Genomic DNA, 20,417 nt, shown 5'->3' with positions numbered 1-20,417 from the left:
ACCTTACTCAAAATAGTCATTTAAAAAAAAAGCAACATAGTATAAACTATGCGCTTTATATAGGTCAATTTTTTTCTTAGACGAGTCATTTTTTCTGATCAGTATAGGTCAAATTAATGGCATATTTTATGCATATTTTTATCAAAATGACTATCTTTATGTTGATGCAATCGAGAGACCCCATCTAATTTTTTCTAGAGTAACTTTTCTAGTCATTTTCTCACTCCATGTCATTAAATAACTTTTCTAATCAAAAAACCATGTCACGTTTGCTACAAATTAAAAAATTCAGTCTTAATTGCAACACTTCAAAGATTGAATCGAATTTGCAACAATGTAAAAACTTTGAGATTTAAATAACAATTTTTTCTTTAAATAAGTTGTCTTGCTTGTTTAGAGAAATTAGGGTTTAGAACCAAACATTTTCACAGAGAAACCAGTTTTGTTATTTGGAATTGCAAATAAGTGCCATTACTGTGAAAATGAATTAAATGTCACAAACTAACCTTTTAAAAAACTTTAATCTTGCATTTTTACAATGAGAGAAGTCTACGGAAGTTCATCTCACTTTATTACATTCGTATCGTATGAATGAAAGAATACATTCAAAACTTACTAATCCTGCACAAGTTGGGGTGAAAAAGGGGGAGACACTTTACAATTCAACATAAAATAAATAAAAAGAATACAAAAATTGGTCCTTCCCTTTGTGTATATGTATTCATAAATTTACATGATGCTTTTCATAATCACATCATCATCTGATTTGAGTTCTTCCTAAAGACCAAAGGCCAGTGTCCTTCACTGGTGCCTGATGTTTCACAAAGCAACAACAATAAGTTCAAAATTCAATAAGCATCTATATATATGAACACAACACCAATGGTTCCCACTTACCGGCGTTTTGACGGATGGAAAGACGTTCCAGAATCTGAGTGTCTCGTCTCCTGCTCCGGTCACAATCGTCTGTAAATATCAAATTCAGACGAGTTATTGAAAATGCTGGCACACGACATGAAAAGGCATTCGAAACTACATGGTTAACCACTCAATGAATGTGCTTGTAATTGTATAGATGTACCTGCCCATCAGGAGACATTGCCAGGTACAATACCCGCAAACTATGCCCGGTTAGCGTTGCCACCTATAAGGAAAAGGGCATGAAGCAGTTGATGAGACTTCGTTTGAGAATCCTAAAAACAAAGAAAAGAAGACAGATAACGCGATAAGGAAATTATCCGTTTTACCTTTGACATAGTTGGATACTTCCACACCATTATTTGATTCTGGGAGTATCCGTGCGTGCTAACTATTTCATTGACATTCTTGCTCCAGGCTAAATTACAAACCTACGAGAATAACGAGCTCAATTTAGGAAACGTTGATTCTGTGTAGTAGAGTAATTATATCGTGTAAGTTTCTCAAGGCCAACCTGGCTTCCAGTGTCGACACTATTTAGTTGATTGCCACTCGTGGTGTTCCAGAAACGGATGCAACGATCAGCAGTTCCTCCTCCGGAAGCTAGAAGACCGTTTTGGTGAGGTGACCAGGTAATGGCTTTGACGGCAGCTGTATGCTCCGTGAGTCTCAAGATCGGCTGCTTGGAGTGCTGATTCCACACCAGTAACTGAATGCAAGCAATGTTTTTAATCTTCTTCAGTTGTTGATCATAATAGAATCCAATTTGAGTATGATTATGATAGTGATTATCAGCATTACCTGGTTGTCGTTCCCACCAGATGCAAGCTCTCGGTCATCATGGGACCACTTCAATCCGCATACCTCGGATTTGTGTCCGATAAGCTTGCTGATATAATCACTTGGAACACGAAGATCGTGCTGAAGTATGTTTCTGTCTCTGCTTCCAGAGGATAATATCCGCGAACTCCATGCCAATACTCCTGCTCTCGTTTGATGTCCGGACATTGTTCTGAGACGCTTGCACTGAGTTCCGTCCCAAACCTACACCATAAACCATACATGCTTCTGCCTTTCAAATGGACATCCATAATGCTAGCTTCTCACTGAAAACATTTCAGCAAGTCAGCGATATTTACCTGAACCTGACCGAGACTTGTTCCGACTGATATGTACGAGCCCTCTCGAGTCCATTGGACCGAGCAGACACTGTCGTTGGGTCCCAAGTCACACAACTTTGTAACCTGTCAATAAATGACCTCTCAGTTGGATGATTCTTGCATACTGAAACAAGACAGAAAGCAATGAAAGAAGCCATTCAAGTAAATACTAAAATTTAGAACTCACTTTACTATTGGAAGCACTCCATAAATAAACACAAGTTCCCAATCCCACAGCAAGAACATTCTGAGACGACCAGTCAACCAAGTTCAGATAGAAGTCATCTTGAAGCGATGGTGCATCTAGTACCTGCAATAATACACTCACTTAGTTGAATAATGATGCGCTTGGTGACCTAAAAATCCCAATTTCCAACTCTACATTAGGAAAATTTCTGCATTTTTTCAGTCATAGTGAAAAGCAGAAAAGAACAGAGTGATAGATAGATAAACACAATTCAATCTAACTATAAATAATTATGGTGGTTCTCATACAGAAAAGTTTTATTTGATTGGTGATCATTCTTGGTCCAAAGATCATAAACTTGATGAACACTACTAGAAAGTTATAATCTTGCTACTCAGTTCAGCTCCATTTTCACATGCTAACTAAGCAAGTTCAGCTCCTTAGGGTCTAAAAATGTGAAGCAAATAATTTTCTTCTCATGCCACTAAGCTCCATTTCGAGCGCTATATAACCAAGGTTAACAACGCATCGAGATTCTTAAATGCGATCAATTATTAGTGGAAAATATGAGCTGATTCTTTCAAAAATGAGCTTGATGTTATCAGGATTCAGAAGCAACTATCAGAATCCCATAGAAATCAACATACATTCCTTCCAACTACAGAAACATAATCCACAACAAAAGCGTACCTTGTGAGGCGTTTTGGGCACCTTCCTCGGCGGCTTGGGCGGCGTCGCGGCCTCTCCAGAGCTCACACTATCCTGCCCCAAAATCGACGGCGAAAACGGCGAATTAGGCCCGGAAGAGTGCTGCTCCGTCTTGAACCTCAACATATTCTTGCTCGGACTCATCGGCGACCCCCCTTTCACACCACCTGCACCAAAATCACAAGACCCGAAATCAGCCCCGAATAGCTCAGTTTTCAACAACCTATTGTACGCCTCGCTCCCGCCGCCGCCGCCTCCCTCCTTCACCGGCGACGCCTTCTCGATTAGACCGAACGTGTGCAGCCTCGACGAAGAGCGGCAGGGGATGAACCTGTCGCTGCAAGCAGACGTAGACTTCGACGGCGACGAGGACGCCGACAGATTCGAGATAGTCCTCGGAGACATCGATTTCAGCGGCGACGACAGCTTGATCGGGGAGGCGGAGGACAGCGTCTGCAGCCGCAGAGACGTCTCCGACATCGACGCCGGTAGATTAAGGCCACTCTTTCTCCTCTGAGCGGTATCCATATTTTACTTTTACAAATTGTATGAAGCTGAAAATTGATGATAGTCTCGCGATAATTAGCTCGTAGAAAATGCCTCCGGTGCGAAGGCTTTTCTGCGAGGTGTGTTAATGGCGGAAGAGAGAGAGAGAGGGAATTTGGGGGTTAGGGTTTTGAATAAGTAATGGCTGCAACGGTCAATTGTGTGAGGGAAGCTAATGGGAGCTGGTGAGTGAAGAAGCTCAGCTCCTCTTTGCCTTGACACCAAAACTAGCCGTTACTATGGAAAAACATTTTGGTGCTTTATTTATTTATTTATTTTATTGTCTGTGTTTTTTCTTTTTCTTTTTTTCTTTTTTAAGTTACTGTTGAGGGGTAAGAATGTCAATTCATTCAGAAATTTGCGGACCGGCCCAAATAGACTGAAATTTGGGCAAAAAGTTATAGCCCAAAATTGATTCGGACCTTTGGATTGGCCCAATTACCATAAACTTTTTTTAGAAAATTTTAGGGTTGATAGTGTTTTATGTTCCGGACTTTCAGCGTTTTTCATAAAATGTCTCAAATTTTTGTTTTCTCCTAAAAAACCATGAACTTTCAGTTTGTTTTTTTCATTATATGTCCTGATGAAATATTTTGGGGACTACCATTGTACGAAAAAATATATTAGGAACCATGATTGTTGGAAAACGCCGAAAGCTTGGGATTTTTTTTTTTGTCATCTTTTCGTCGCTGAATTTTGTATAATAAAAAATTTTATGGAAGTTAAGGTTCTTAGGAGAAAATGAAAGTTCGGGACATTTTATAAAATTTTTGAAAGTTCGAATATAAAACACTATTAACTCAAAATTTTAATTCATTAATGATTAAGGAGTCGTTTTGTTTGATGGATGAGATTGATAGAACTAAAAGATAATTAAATAATTAATTTAATTTTGAGATGATCAATTACATAATTTGAGTTCGAGTCGAGTTATACATACAAATCGAACAATTGTTTAAATTGGATTATTTAATTAAAAGTATTAGAAAGTCGGTTCAATTTTCCAACTATACGTCACTCGCGAGACTCTCAGGTCCCATGTATTTTAAAAGTTACGAATATTTAAAGTTTTTAAATATGCTAGTCACACTTTTTCTATGTATGCTAATTTTCAATAATTCTTATTTTTAATTATAATGTTATATATCTAAATAGGAGTGGTAATACGAAGTTGAAACTAATTACATAAATTTAAAATTGGAATTAATTTCAAGAATTACAGATTATGGTTTTTGGTTTATCTAGTTTGTATGAATTTATTTTCAAAGAATGAGAGAATGATCATATCATATAGCATAACCATTTTTTTTCAATCCTCCATAAGACGAAAACGAAATGTTCGAAGGTTCAATGCAACAAAAGAATAAACTTTGGACCTTGATAATACATTATTATTATTATTATTATTATTATTATTATTATTATTATTATTATTATTATTATTATTATTATTATTATTATTATTATTATTATTATTATTATTATTATTATTATTATTATTATTATTATTATTATTATTATTATTATTATTATTATTATTATTATTATTTGCATGATTGATACAATTAATTAATTAAGAAATTTAGAGAAGACTGATTGTAGTTTAATTTATTTCCAATACAATAAATCATATTTTACGACTAGTTCCAACCTTCCAATGTTTTTTTTAAGTATTATTTTGGAACCAAAGTATCTGAGTAGATTTAATTCTTGACTATATTTTATGTTTTTTCTTTTTTTTAAAAAAACTCATAAATCTAACTCAGATCAAATATATTGAAATCGACCAATGTTTTGACTAATTTTTCAAGTTAATGTATGCTCGAAATTTCCTTCAATCTTCTAATTTAGATTTCATTTTCAAATCTAGAAATATTGTATTTTTTCGGTGCCGCAAAATCAAACTGGCAGCCAAAATTCGACATGGATTGTTTATATATATATATATATATTGCAACATCCACATTGAATTCAATCCCAGTAGCTCGACTTTCATTTATTGAAAAATAGATTTGAAATTTAAATACTTTATTTTGGGTACTAATATATCAAAATCAAAGATATAAATGGTCATAATTACAACATTGTTGAGTTATAAATGTGCAAACGATCAATTCAACTCCATTGGATCTCAATTTATACATTTTACTCTAGCTATAATTCTGCTTATATTATTGGTAACAAAAGGTTCAAGGAAATAGTTTGTCAAGAACATCACCAAATATCATTTATGTTTAGCTCTCTTTCCATATATTGTTCATCTTATTATTTCATTTATCGATTATTTTATAAACACATTAAAATTAAATTAAGTCCAAGATTTTACATAATTCAAATTTTGAAATGTACAGCCGAGTTCTGCAAATACCCGAGTCATTTTCCATTATCCAAAACATGTTGCGATGATTAATCATAGCTAGATTTACATGAAATTAAAGAACAATAATATATAATTTAATCTTGTGCAATGTAAAAAGAAACCAAAATCTCAAATAACAACTTTAACATAACAAGGAAAATGGAACAAACTTTAACATAATAAGAAATTCAGACATTTGCTATAATGGTCCAATAAATCCATTTGGAAAATTGTGCTTGCAACATTATATTTTTCTCAAGGAGCACTAAAAACAATCAAAATAAAGTACTAATTTTTTTTTGAAGCTTCATTTAAGATTTGCAGCCATCAAAATTAAGTACCTAATTGCCATCTATTATTGAAGGCCAATTAGCCTCCTTAATTAATGAATTAAGTCCAACGAAACCAATGGTACATGATTTTAAATTACTACTATTAATTAGTTTAATCTACAAATAATTATGAAATTATTCATTGTACGACGTCCCCGCTCTGGCTTCATCGTACATTATTAATAGTAGTTAACTAACACTAAAATATTTTAATTACAACAAAAAGCGTGTAATTAATTGCGTGGGAATTAATAAATAACAAATTCATATAGTATCAATTTTTTTTTTAACAAATTCATATATTATTAATCATCTTTAAGAATGTAATGAAAACTCTTCATTTGAAGGGCCCGACAAAATTTAACATTTTATTAAATTACTATTACTACACAATAATTTTGCCACCAAAAAGCATAAACCCTAAAAAACCATCACATAATTATGCGTACCTCGTGATAAACTCGTAGATGGAAAAAAAAATAGTCATTCATTGCCGCTGCAGCATCATCAAGATTCTCATACATATATTCCTCAGGCTATAACAAAGATAAAATAGTCCAAAAAAAAATTTTTTTTTTTTAAAAACATTTTTTTGTTGCAAAGAAAAAGTTGGGACACGTTAAAGAACTCTTCAAAAACAATAAAACATTTAGAAAAAGAAAAAAGAGAAATTCATGTAGCCCTAGAAAAGGCATGTGAATCTTGATGATGCTCCATCAGCAAAAACTGACTGATCTCTCTCTCTCTCTCTCTCTCTATAGAGGCAGTGCACGTAAATTAGGGAAACGAAAACCCTAATTTGACATCACCAGTGAGGAAGGGGGGAAAAGGGAAGAGACAAGAATAAACAAAGTGAGATCCAGCTAGGGAGATGTATACAGAAGAATTCAATTCACAGATGATTATCAAAAACAAGAAAGTGAATGTGATGATACAGAATATACGAGAAAGAAAAGGGAAGCCAACAGAAAAAAAAGAAAAAAGGAGGGGTTTTGGAAGTGATGATTAAAGAGTGAAAAAGGAGTGCTTATTTATAGACCTAATTGTGTGAAGTGATAAAGCGGCGAGATTTCAGCTGGTGCCAAAAGATCTGCAAACTCACACACTCACACACTGAGAGAGAGAGAGAGAGAGAGAGTAACAGTTAAGCATCGCAATCGGCGGTGGGCAAAATTAGCAGGAAATTTAATACATACTGAGTGAGGGCAGTTGCCAAACAGATATACGAGAAGGGAACTGGCATTACTACTCTGTGTTATAGAATGTCTGTGTGTGTGTGTGTGTGAGAGAGAGAGAGAAATTAGGGATTGGAGAGGATTTGTTGCGTACTGCACAAGCCTTGGGCGGAATAGACATTTGACAGACAGCTTCATGCCTCTAACTAGGGTTTTTCTTGCTTCCTTCCGTCCATTTTTTCCCATTTTTGGGGCCTTTTTAGCTTTGCTTTTCTTGTGCAAAACCTACGAATTATTGCTCTTAATTAAATTCATCTCATCATATATACATCTTCAAGAGATTGGAAATTATTAATTTCCCCAGAGATCAGGGGCCGGGGAGTAAATATGTGGGAATTAAATTCTTTGTATTGATTTGTTGAGAGAGTAGAAGCCTAGAAGGGGTGAGCAAAATGCTCAAATCTTCGAGTATTCGATCTGAATCATACTGAAATTTAAAATATGGTTCAGATTTTTTTTGGATTTTTGGACTAGAACAGATTGATTGTAATGAACGGTTTGTTACTTGGGATTTTAATACGATCATAATTGTCTAATTGGTTAGGGCGATATATATATTTCGGACTTTTGGAACTTTTAGTTTTGACTTTCTGGGTTTTCAAATTTTTTTGGCATTTCAAATTTTAGGATAATTAATATTGTTCGGATCAAATTTCATTTTTTTTATAGAAATTTTGAATTTTTGGATTAGGTAAATATTTGATTTGAAATTCAAATACTCAACCCCAAAAATAGGATGTGGATGGCGAATCGCACTTCAATTAGTAAAACGTTGGTTGGAGGTTCGAGTCACTTTAGCGTGCTGATGAGTATGATCGGAGTGTAAATTTCAAGAAATGGAAACTGATAAGTATTTCGTTTAATACGGTGATTGATGCAAGATTTTGAGCTTCTAAAAAAAATGTTTGATGAATAATTTTGTAAAGTAAGTTTCATTTTTTGTGAGAAACTGGTCATATTAATATATCCTTGGTTGATTTAGTAATTAATTATATGCAGTTTTATCTATAAAATTCAAAATTATGGTATATAATTTTTTTTTATAGTGAATAATTATAAAATAGTAGAATTAATAGCGGGAGATTACAATAACAAAGGATATGCATCCGCAATCATATAATATTTCTTCACTTCAATTTTTTTTTTTGTTTTTTCAAAATAGCATGAAAGTTGGTCATATCCTTCGTTTATTAGCTGATTTTCCCCAAGGGAACTGTAATTATTTTCCTGAATTTGTTTTTACTGCTAACTAATTCTGGAAAATGAGAGAGAGAGAGAGAGAGAGAGAGAGAGAGAGAGAGAGAGAGAGAGAGAGAGAGAGGCTGATTGTATAATTTGCATTCTATGAGTTCTCTAGTCTCTACCTGCAAACTTTACCCGAATTTCATAAACATTAGAAGTTTCAATTTATATAAATTGTTTGGTTAGGTCCTAAAAGAAATTGAAGATACCGAAAAAGGAGAACACATTTATTATTTGTTTGGTAGAGATTAATGTAGCAAAAGGAAAAGGAATAAAAAGGAAGTACAATCGATAAACAAATATCGAAATCCTTTTATTGATATCTCTCATTTTTAATTCTCCACATCATATGTTAGAGTTTCAATAGTCACTTGTTTATTGGTGAGGTATGAATTAGAGATCTTTTGGCCCCAATCACCAGTTTGAATTGATTAGGAAATAAAGTAAATAATTCACTAGAAACTATTGATCGAGCAACGGTACTAAAATACTAAAATTTAACATTCAAGATTAGATTTCTCCTCATAATCAAATTTATTTATAATTTTTTAGTTTCGGGTTTTAATTTTTGAGGCACTCTCCCGTGCAACTGGTTTCTGAATGACACTACTTCAACATACAAATGACACTTGAAGATCTTCAAGTATCATTTGTATGTTGAAATAGTGTCATTTGGAAATATTCAAGTGTCATTTCCTGAATGAAGTAATGTCATTAATTTGGAAACCAGTTGCACGGTGCAACACCGGAGTATTTGTGTTAATTTTTTTAGTTTCGGGTTTTAATTAACTAGGTTGACAATTTTGTAATTAAATTTTATTTAATAATTCCTAAAATTATTATATCACCAAGAAATGTGACAAAGTGCTTGCCCCCGTTTAGGTGACACATTGGTGACTCATTGAGTGCGCCAATACAATGTTTTGATTTATATATTTTCCTTTATGCTTTTTATATTAGTTGGAATTAAGGGATTTTTCTTCTCACTTTATTTTTTTTATCTATAATTCTTTTATGAAATTACCATTCATTATTGGAGGCTTTGTTTTTATGATTATATATACTTATACATTTCATTAATTATTCAGGAAAACATGTTTAGATAGAATTGATTTTGTAAATTTCAATTGCTCCAATGTTTGCCTATTACTCTCTTGTCTCTCCGTCCCACTATTGTTATCTCGTTTATCATTTTTTTTGTCCCACTACTATTGTCTCATTTCCATAAAAAATGGAATAATAATTAACCCTGCAAAAAGTGTTAGTTCCACCACTTTTAACCAATTTAAACTTTCTTCTTAATGCTCCTTGCCCAAGAATTTTGGGACAACAATAGTTGGACGAAGAGATAGGAGTACATAAAATGTCTCATATGAAGCTAGTTGTCTATACCTACTCATTCCTATATTTGGTAATGTTATTTTGTTAATTTATTCAATATGTGTTAAATATATGTCGATCGTAAATATCTACGTAGTGAATGAGAAAATAACACAAGCATTAAAAGAAAATAGTAAAATTGATTGTGCCGTGTATTGATCTATTGGTAGAGTATTTGATATCTCAAGTTTAAGATCACCATTACGCGATCTTTAAATTATTTACTAATGACCCCCAAAAAAAATAGTGAAATTGAATGAAATGATAAGCAAAGATTATTAACTGCGTTTGTGCATAATATATTTAAGTACTTTTTTTTTTCTTTCAAAAATAGGTTTATATTTGTTGTGTGTGTGTGGGGGTGGGTGGGTGGGTGGTGGGTTGGGGGAGGGGGGTAGGGACCCCCCGGTCCGACGAACACGGGCTAGTGGTCGGGGCAGAGTTCATCAATCACACCGTACCTCGTATGCCTCCCACTCTTTTCATCATTTCTCCTTTTATTTTATGCTTAATTCAATTCTTCTTTAATATATACTATAAATAATTAGATCTTGGAAAAAATGATGTAATTTGGGTTTAATCGATTTGTGATGGGTACCCATTATGTACTATATTGATTGATATGCGGAAGCAACCAATGATTCATGATACGATATTTTTTACAACCCTAGCTAATTTTAGGGCTACACTTTCTGTACGGACGTCGCATATTTTTATTTTTATTAATAATTATTAAATCTTAATTTTAAATTACTAAAATTATGAATAGATTATAGATATGGGTTTAATTAAATTTTAATTGGAAGTTAATACTACCCCTTTAAAACTATTAATTAATAATATTAAAATTAAAGAAAGTACTCCATATGTTCCATTTCAAGTGTCCTCTTCTTTTCGACACGATTATTAAAGTTGAAAATATGATGTGGGCCCCTAAAGATTCTCACTTTTTGGGACTAACTTTTTCCATAATTGAAAATGTGATACAATCCAAAAAAGAAAACAAGACACTTGAAGTGAGACTGATTGAGTAATATCAGGTACCCAATAAATGTTTTTGTCAATATTATATTCATCCGACGATGTTCAAATCAAAGTATCAAATAGCAAGTAAAAATATTTGAGAACTAGCTAGTAGTGATCCCACAATCTTGACAATCAATCATGTAAATATATATATAGGGGTTCCCGCAATATTGAAGTGTCAAAATCTTTTAAAAATGTAACATTACATAAATATGTAAAACTTGGAAAATAATTCATAAAAGTAACAAAGTTTTCTCAAGGCCTTGTTTGGCGATGTTGGGATATTTGCCTAAGCAAACATCGGAAATGATTTGTCAAGAAATAGATTATGATATCTGGGTGAAACATTTTTTGAAAAAGGGACATCTACCATGCATACTATACTTGCTCAAATTAATATAAGGATACATGCATCCTCTCCTATATATATAGATCTTAGCTTAAATCCCCAATTTCGGAAATTGGTCAATGGGTTTCTACTAAAAATATATTGCATAACAAATAAAAAAATTAATTAACATTGTATTAGCGTTTGATAATCAAAATCGTTACTTAGTAGTATAATAAATTAATAATGATGATTAACATCTAAGAGGGGTTCTAGTTAAGTACTTAAGTTCTAACTATTGAAGCTTTCCCTTAGTAGAAACATATACACACTTGTAACCAATATGTTAACTAAACCCAAATCAAATTATAGTGTGCATTTGTGTGATCTATATCTTACTAGCTAGCTACATCAACTCAATTAATGTTGCTAAATTTTTGGATTTGACGAGTTGGTTTCCCCTTGTGGAGAGATTGTTATAAACAAATAATAATAAAATAAGAATAAGAACGAAATTTCATAATGATCTACGTGGTTCGATAATGACGGTTCCTCTCCACAATGGGGAGCTTTATAGTGGACTCTATAAATTTCATTTTCATATATACAATGTATTTCAATATTGAAATAAATATGAAATTTTAAAATTAGAACTTTCATTAAATTTAAATTAAAAATTAGAATAATTAAACTAAAAAAATATATTAAAAATTACAACTAAATTATTTGAAACATACATTTTGAATCTCACATAAAAAAAATATGGACTTCTATACAACGTGGAGTGCACTATAAAATTAGGTGTCTCTATCAAATAAACGGTATCGGGTCCCACTGGCCATCGCCCTTCACAACCACCATCTATCTCTACACGATTTTGCTTTCGGGTTGGGCACCAAGGCATCCGGGTCAAGTTATAAATATCACTACCAAAAAAAAAATGGAATTAGCGGTGGCAATTCCCGCCGATAAAAAAGAGACGGCCGCCGGTGATGCAATTACCGACGGCATTACCGGCAGCCTGTTGCCGCCGGCAATTATCTCGTCGGAGATGTGATTGTCGACGGCGAAACTTAGCCGCCGGAGATTACCGGCGGCATTGCCGCAGGAAGATTTTGTCGGGGAACTCAGGTGGTTGGCCGGATATTTACCGACGGTAGATATGCCGCTGGTGATCACCACCAACCACCGATGTCGCCGATGCGGAATGATTACCGGCGGGCTATTGCCGCCGCTAATTACCGGCGGCACTTTGCCGCCGGTAATTATATAATTATTTTAATTATATAATTATTTAAATTATTTATTTTATTTATTTATCTCCACCAATATTTTTGTATTTATACAGTATTTCAAACCTTAGACGAACTTCCCAGTGGGTCACCCATCTTAGTTGTGCTCTAAGTCAAGCACGCTTAACCTTGAAGTTCATTTTGAATTGTACCCAATAGAGAACACTCGTATAATTGATATATCTATTACCTATTAAATCATTTAAAGGTTATTTCAATATACTAATATATATCATATATTCATAACATTTGAATATGACGAGATGATATCCAAGTGATCTTGTTAATAACGGATCAGTCTCGTGCCGCCCTTATTTTTATGGCAAATAAATATTTATTTTTTAATTTATTTTAATTTTTTAATTTTTTTTATCAATATAGTTTATTAATCATAAGTATTTTAATTTGATAATTTTAATGTATCTTTGAATTCATTTGCATATATGTCCTTATTTTTATGTCGAAACAATATATCTATTTATTAATTAATAGGTCGCATGATCATGCACCATCCTTTGGTAGTTACTGTATGACCCATCATCCTCATCCATTCTAGTATGTTCTGCCGGCATATACACTGGTGCTTCCCCTTGATAACACCAATTTGTGTAATTGTGGACAAATCCACGCCAAGTAACATGTTCTTTGACTGTAGGTACAGATGCAAAGACTTTATTCTTACACTTCCTACACGGGCACCTAATGTTACCAATTTCATCTGTATACGTCGTTTGATTTATCGCAAACTCGAGAAAACTCTCAAGTCCCATTTCAAATGCAGCACGATCATTGTATCTCGCGTATATCCACGTACGATTATCACTCATTCTTGTAAATTCTAATTGAAAATAAAAATAAATAAAATATAATAAATTACTTGAATCTAAGAAAATTTCGACAGCATAACCCCACTATCCTAACTACCAAGTGCTCGACTCTACCAGCAACTATAGTGACCATAGTGGTCCTAATTTACTAAGCCTATACTAGGTCTACTCGGCCCCCCAATGTCGAAGCAATAATAAAATAACATATAAAACAATAAAAAAAACAAGGTAATTAAATCAAACACAATCATTTGTTGGGAGAAGATCCTTAAGAAATAATCAATTTCTATCCCAAAGGGAGAAGATCCTTAAGAAATTGATTAAATCTATCCCACAATATATAATAACATATCATTTCATCCGAAACAGTAAATCAATTTAAAATTAATCTAATTAACAATTTTCATCTGAAACAGTAAATCAATTTAAAATTAATCTAATTAACATATCATTTCATCCGAAACAGTAAATCAATTTATATTAGCATACTTAATTTAACAAAATAATAGTAAATCAATTTAAAATTAATCTAATTAACAAATTTCAATTAATCATTCTTTAAACATCCTATAAATTAATTAGAGTTAAGTTAATTTTAATCAAATAAATAAATAATAAATAAATAAATAAATAAAAGTCTATTTAAAACGAGAGTGTACCGTGGGGGTCGGCGGCGGAACCGTGCGGTGGCAGCAGCGGTGAGGCGGCAGGATTGGCCTGACATTAGGAGGAGAAAGAGGAAGAGAGGGTGAGAGAGAGAGAGGGTGAGAGAGAAAGACAAAAGGAAGGAAAGGTGGGGCTTACCTTGATGGAGGCGACGGAATGGCGGCGACCGGCGACGGCAGCGGTTAAAATTGATTAATTTCACTTAAACAAATGTCTTGTGCTCTGATATACACTTTGGACTGTTAAAATTGTTTATATTATATCACAAAACCTTTATTTCAGTAAGCTACTTTAGCTTTGTCACATGTTCTATTCCTATAGCTTCGTGTAGATTTTGTTAATTGAGATCATCATATCAACTAACTTTTACAGTGTAGCATTATCATAAAAATCAGAGCATATTTTATTCAAAAATTGACTAGTAGCAAATAGTGAGTGATCATCATGATATCTTCAAATTTGATTTGATTTTTGGTACTATTTGATATGCATATATTAATAACTTTTTTTTTACATATGAATGTTAATAACTTCATAATACAATGCTATACTATATTATAAAAATATGGTGATCAATGGCCAAACGAACATACATATTGCAAAATTACTAATCTAAATTAATTTATTAATTAATAATATTTATAATCTGCAGCAAATCAAACGGGTCATTTCCCCTTCACCACAACAAGACATGATGGGACATGGACACATGGATAATATACTAAATTTAAGATTAAAATGCAATAAAGAAAATGAGAATTTTAGAATAAAATAACTCCTCCCTTTCATCTTTTTTATGTTTATATAATGGAGTGATTATAGATGGGTAGCCAAAAATTGGCATGATCTCTAAAATATGCCCCCCCAAAAAATTGATCTTTCGAAAAACTTGCAAATTATATAGTACGACCTACATTTAATTACAACGATAATATCATTTTTGCAATTCATCCAAAGACATGACATGAACTATAATTTATCCTTTATAAGTCACCATAAAAAGATTATGTATGTAGTCAATAAAGAGTTATATATAAATGTATTTACAATACATCTTGGGGGATTAATAATAAAAATTAATTGTTCTGCAAAAATTATGAAAATGATCTTGCCTACTTTTACGTAGATTAAAAAAAAGCTATTCCTAAGAATAAAAAAAGTAGGCAGGTGATTTGATCCAATTAAGTAAATTCACATGAATAAAGAGAAAAAAAAGTAATTAAGGTTTTAAATATAATTAAACTTTAAGTTGTCAAAATATCGTATTGATAGTGCTAGATGTGAAATTAGCACCTTTTTAGTAGGATTAGCACTAATATTATTTTATGTAATTAGACAATGGAGTAATTATGTGTAGGGTCTTAGAAGCATGATAGAGAGACATACTTTAATCCCCCAAAAATTTAAAATTACTAAGTAGTAACATTTTATCCTAACTAGCTTCGCACTCCGTGCAATGCCTTATGAAACATTTTTATATTTCTATAATTATATAAAATCGATATCAACTCAATTATTATATTATTAAATATAATAAAAAATAAATTTTAATTGAATATTGAAAAAAAATTAAAAAGAATAATAAAAATTGGCATTATGAAAAAGCAAAAAATAAAAAAATGAAAATAAAACTTAAACAAAAATAAAAAAATTTGAAAAAAAAAATTCTTCAAAAAAAGATGAGACATGAGAGAGATTTTTTTAAAAATTTGTTAATCTTTAAATAAACTATTTTTATCACGATCTTTAATTTGATATGCATATTGAATATCAAATTATGTGCATATTGAATATTTTATAATAGTCAAATTTCATAATTTGAGAAAGAAATAAAACAAAATATAAGTAGATAAAAAAAAGAAAATAAAATAAAATAAAGTATATAAATAAACCTTTAATTTTATTGTAACCACGAAATTGTCACTCAATTTTTAAATTAATTTGAAATTAATTTCAAATTGAAAGTTGCCTTTTTAATATATTATAAATAATTAAATAATCACATTACACTCTTCCGTGTGAATAAATTCTGAAATAACTCGATTGAAAATATCAAATCATTTTTTTTTTGTCGTTTTGAAAGGTGAGTGTGCTTTTTTAAATTAATGCTCTTTTTTCTTCTTGGTATTCTGTTTGTTTGCATGCGTCAATTATATATAGATGGCTTGTCTTTTACTATAATTTACATTGCTAATCAAATCAATCTTACATCCCCACTACTTCAATTGATTAACTAGTGTTGACAATGAATAATTTATTGGGTTAATTATATATTAGTCTTACCCGACGGGATATTATGTTATGTTATAATTTATAAATAAATATTTTTCTCAAATTTTATGGTAATAATTATACTATTCGTTTGATATGATTTTAATATGGCTGATAATTTTTTGGTATTATTATTATTATTCCTCGAAAGTAATATTATTGTGATTTAATCAAGGCTTGATCTTTTTTATAAATCTACAAAAAAATGCATGAAATTTGCTGTGATGTTTATCCATAACAATTTTATCAAATTTTTCCTCGTACAAACTATGAATTATGCTTCTTTATATACACAATAATAATATTTTCATGTTCATATATATTTTTTTTTTATGATAATCGTAGATCGTACAAGAATTTATGATTCAAAATTATTTTTAATTAGTAATACATTAATACTGTAAACTATCTCATTATTCATATCTAAATGCTCACTAAAAATTCAATCCCCCAATTCCCCAATCGTGACGTTTTACTTAAACATTGTTATTGTTTCTATTAAAATTCGTTGTTTCTTTTATGTGATCGAATATTTTCTTAAACTATATCGTTTGTGTGGAAATCATTTTGAGCCCAATGACTACTCCATGTCAAGCCCAATATATGGGCCCAATAAAATGAAGCAAACAGTCCATAAAAAGTGGAAAAGGAAGAATATATGAAAGAAAAGTTTATTTTGGCCAAGCATTATAATTTGTTCTAAATTCATCAATTATTAGTGAATTTCATATTTTCCTATATTTTGTAACGGTGGTGAATAAATATACGAATTTTAATTATTCTTAAAAATTTCTCCAAAATTAAAATTTCATTGAAAATAAATTAGCACGGCATTGGAATTTTTATCCAACAACTTTATAAAATATGAGGAAAAAAAATTAAATTCGCCTTTATTTTGTGAATTTAGAACAAATTAAATTCATAATTTGATAGTATGTAAAAAGCGTGTATATTGATAAATATTACACGTCAACACACGAAATTATGTACTACCAAAAGTTTTGAGAGTCAATTTCCACATGGGACCATGTGTATCTATGACAAAACCTTAGTTGGCTAACAAATATATTGATGCAAACAATTCCTTAAATTTGTCTCTCATCACTCCCAAAATAAACGACAATAAGTAGTAGTCAGTGCTAGCTATATATAGATTGATTAATTTGTGAAGTGCAAATAACACTTAGATGGTCCTTCCAAAGGTGTAAATTGGATAAAAATAATAAAATTTATTATTTTTTAGAAATTAAATGTTGTATTTTATGAAAATGGTCTATTTTTAATTGAACGACTCAAAACAAAAAAAATGAATTATCTTTAGCGCACCCATATCGTTGAGACCGTCATCCGCTAGCTCGAGTCGGCCTCCCGATGCAGATCTGGGTGGCTCGCGCTCTGGTGCGACCGGATGAGCCGAGCGCAAGAGGCGATATATGGGGCGCGTGTAATACACGCACCCAATTTATAAAATAAATAAATAAATATGTCTTCAACGGTCAAGTGCTTTTTAAATTTTTTATATATTTTTTTGTTTTCATATTTAAAATTTATGTGATTTTAAATTTATGTAATTGTCTCGTTCAACTTTGTGTCATTTAAATTGAATCAGGAAAAAGAAAAAAAACTTAAAACTAATTCATATGACGAGCCAATTCAATACAACACGTGACTTATAAAGTGGACTCGAAGCATGGATGAGCCTTGAGTCTCTTGACTCACCTAATATTGATGTTCTTAGTGAGAACGAGGGAGTATAAATGTCTATAATACAATCTTGTGCAGGCAGTCAGAAGAGGAAAGCCTGAGTTCAATTAGTCCCAGTGTTGAGGTTTGAAGAGTGACTCTTCCCTCTCCTTATTTGTAATTTGATAATTCATATATAAAATTGAAATATTGATAATTCATTACATGAAGCCATATTGTAAATTAGTAGAAGTTGGAATGATTAGGATTGCCACCTTTTGTAGGAAATGTTTAATTTTATCTCACCAACAAAGTATATAAATGCAATTTCATTAATTCTTCAACTTTAATATCTAGATGATTGTCATCGAATATTTGAATGTTTATGCGGTAACAAATCCAATTCTTGTTAGAATAATTGAGAGGGTAGCTGCATCAACTGATTGTTATGAACTTATGTGTGTTATTTTTATTAGAAGTAATGTGTGTGTATTTTCTGAATTTTAATATATCGGTATGTTATAATTTAATATGAAGTAGATATATAACAAATATTTGAAGTAATGTTTGATAAATGTCCATTACATATATAATTTGTATGACAAATTCATATATTTTTAATTTGGGGTATGATAACCAGTCAAATAAGCCATCCTAAAGCAGATTACATGTGAGATTGTGAGTGATTTCACATTCGAATATAAATTACAAAATGATTTAGTATTTTTTAAAGTAAAAACAATTTAGTTTTAATGTACTATATCCCCTATGAAATGGAAAGAAAAAGAGTGATAATTAATTCGAACAAATATATTTTTAGTTGTAATTAAGTAGATTGGTCTCTCAACATAATATCAAAACAGCTGAGAGAAATATTTTTATAATTCTACTCAATAAGTGTAATAATTTATAAACAAGTTAAAGAAAATTATATGTATACATACATATATACACGCGCGATTAAATGCCTTTGCTAGACATATATAAAAGATAAGAATCCTTTGTATACAAAATTACTCAAAAATTCGACTTCCATGTTCTGATTTATTTTGTAAATTATGCATAAATATATATATTTTTCATTCCAGCATCAAAACTACGTCGTTTTGATGCCTGAAAGTTCGTTTTTTAGAAATATATTTTCACTCAAAAAGAAATTTCTTTTGATATTCACGGGAAAATATATTTTCACGGAATTTACAAAATAAATCTATACTGTATTTGCAACTTGCATTTAAAAATCATACTACTGTTTGTACAATATTTCAAAGTTTATCTTGAAACTCGACTTAAAGAGTGAATCATAAACTGTAATTGACCTATAAGTAGGAAAGGAATTAATAACAAAATTATTGTCAAGTATATAAATTGATTGTATAGTACAATATATATATATATATATATATATATATACACAACATTTTCCTAATTCAAAAAAAATATATATACAACATTTTTTTGAAGAGCATATATGTAAAACATATAAAAAACATGAAACAATCCAAACTTTGACTCAAGCTGCTACCTTCTTCAAAGGTCTAAACTAATGTCTTTCACATGGAATCATGTGATGAACCTTCTTTACAGATTTTTGTTTTTTTCACCAAAAAAAGACATAAATAAGTACACACACACAAATACAAGAGGCGATTACTAATTTCCACATTAATAATTCCAATAATTTATGGTGATTACTCCTTCACAATTATTTTTATATGCAAAACATAGCTCTTAATAAATTAATCTTGCATGTTTTCAAGTAATATAATTAATTAATGGTTTAATGGCCCGCAAATAGCACACTACTAATCCTAATTTATATTCAGCACTTGATTGAAACGCAATTGAAGGAGTGGCATTTAAATAAATTCCAAATTGGCTAACCATGATACACTAAACTTGCATAAAAAATTGGATAAAAATCATATTAAACCCCAAACTATTAAATTTGTATAAAAAATGTCTCGCGTGAATTTTCCGGTCCCTAGCCAGAACCATAACGTTGCTCGTCAGATGTCACAATATAAATTATATTTTATTTAAAAAAAAAATGATATGACACAAAACAATGTTATTTTTTATCTTATCATTTAAATAAATTAAGTCCACGCTTGATAAACTAACCTTCAACGTGATTTGAATCAACTAATGCGACACAAAAGGACGTCGTTTTGTGCCATGTCATTTAAAATAATAATATCTATGTCTCACTTATCTTGGCACACTTTTCTTTTTAATTTGTCTCATTTATAATGAT

At 31.1% G+C, this 20,417-nt stretch overlaps 1 protein-coding gene across 1 annotated transcript; it reads right to left on the bottom strand.

Moving 5' to 3' along the window:
- Positions 1–581: 581 nt before the first annotated feature.
- LOC131005897 (protein FIZZY-RELATED 3) lies at positions 582–3,771 on the bottom strand. Its single transcript, XM_057933017.1, has 9 exons — positions 2,956–3,771; positions 2,266–2,388; positions 2,058–2,162; positions 1,720–1,962; positions 1,433–1,627; positions 1,248–1,349; positions 1,082–1,144; positions 898–966; positions 582–811 (listed from the first exon to the last, which is right to left on the bottom strand). Exons 1-9 carry the CDS (start codon positions 3,499–3,501, stop codon positions 758–760), a joined length of 1,500 nt encoding a protein of 499 aa, XP_057789000.1. The 5' UTR covers positions 3,502–3,771; the 3' UTR covers positions 582–757.
- Positions 3,772–20,417: the final 16,646 nt, after the last annotated feature.

The sequence above is a fragment of the Salvia miltiorrhiza genome, chromosome 1, assembly GCF_028751815.1.
Source record: "Salvia miltiorrhiza cultivar Shanhuang (shh) chromosome 1, IMPLAD_Smil_shh, whole genome shotgun sequence".
Lineage (NCBI taxonomy): Eukaryota > Viridiplantae > Streptophyta > Magnoliopsida > Lamiales > Lamiaceae > Salvia > Salvia miltiorrhiza.
The sequence above is the reverse complement of the archived record's forward strand: the minus strand, read 5'-3'. Positions and strand labels throughout refer to the sequence as shown.

What these genes read in the sequence shown, in the direction of transcription:
- LOC131005897 (XM_057933017.1), bottom strand. Translation starts at nt 3,501, where the DNA reads ATGGATACCGCTCAGAGGAGAAAGAGTGGCCTTAATCTACCGGCGTCG. An exon ending in TGCCCAAAACGCCTCACAAG is followed by an intron (nt 2,389 to 2,955) that starts GTACGCTTTTGT and finishes GTATTATTGCAG; the next exon opens with GTACTAGATGCACCATCGCT. An exon ending in CAAGTCTCGGTCAGGTTCAG is followed by an intron (nt 1,963 to 2,057) that starts GTAAATATCGCT and finishes TTTATGGTGTAG; the next exon opens with GTTTGGGACGGAACTCAGTG.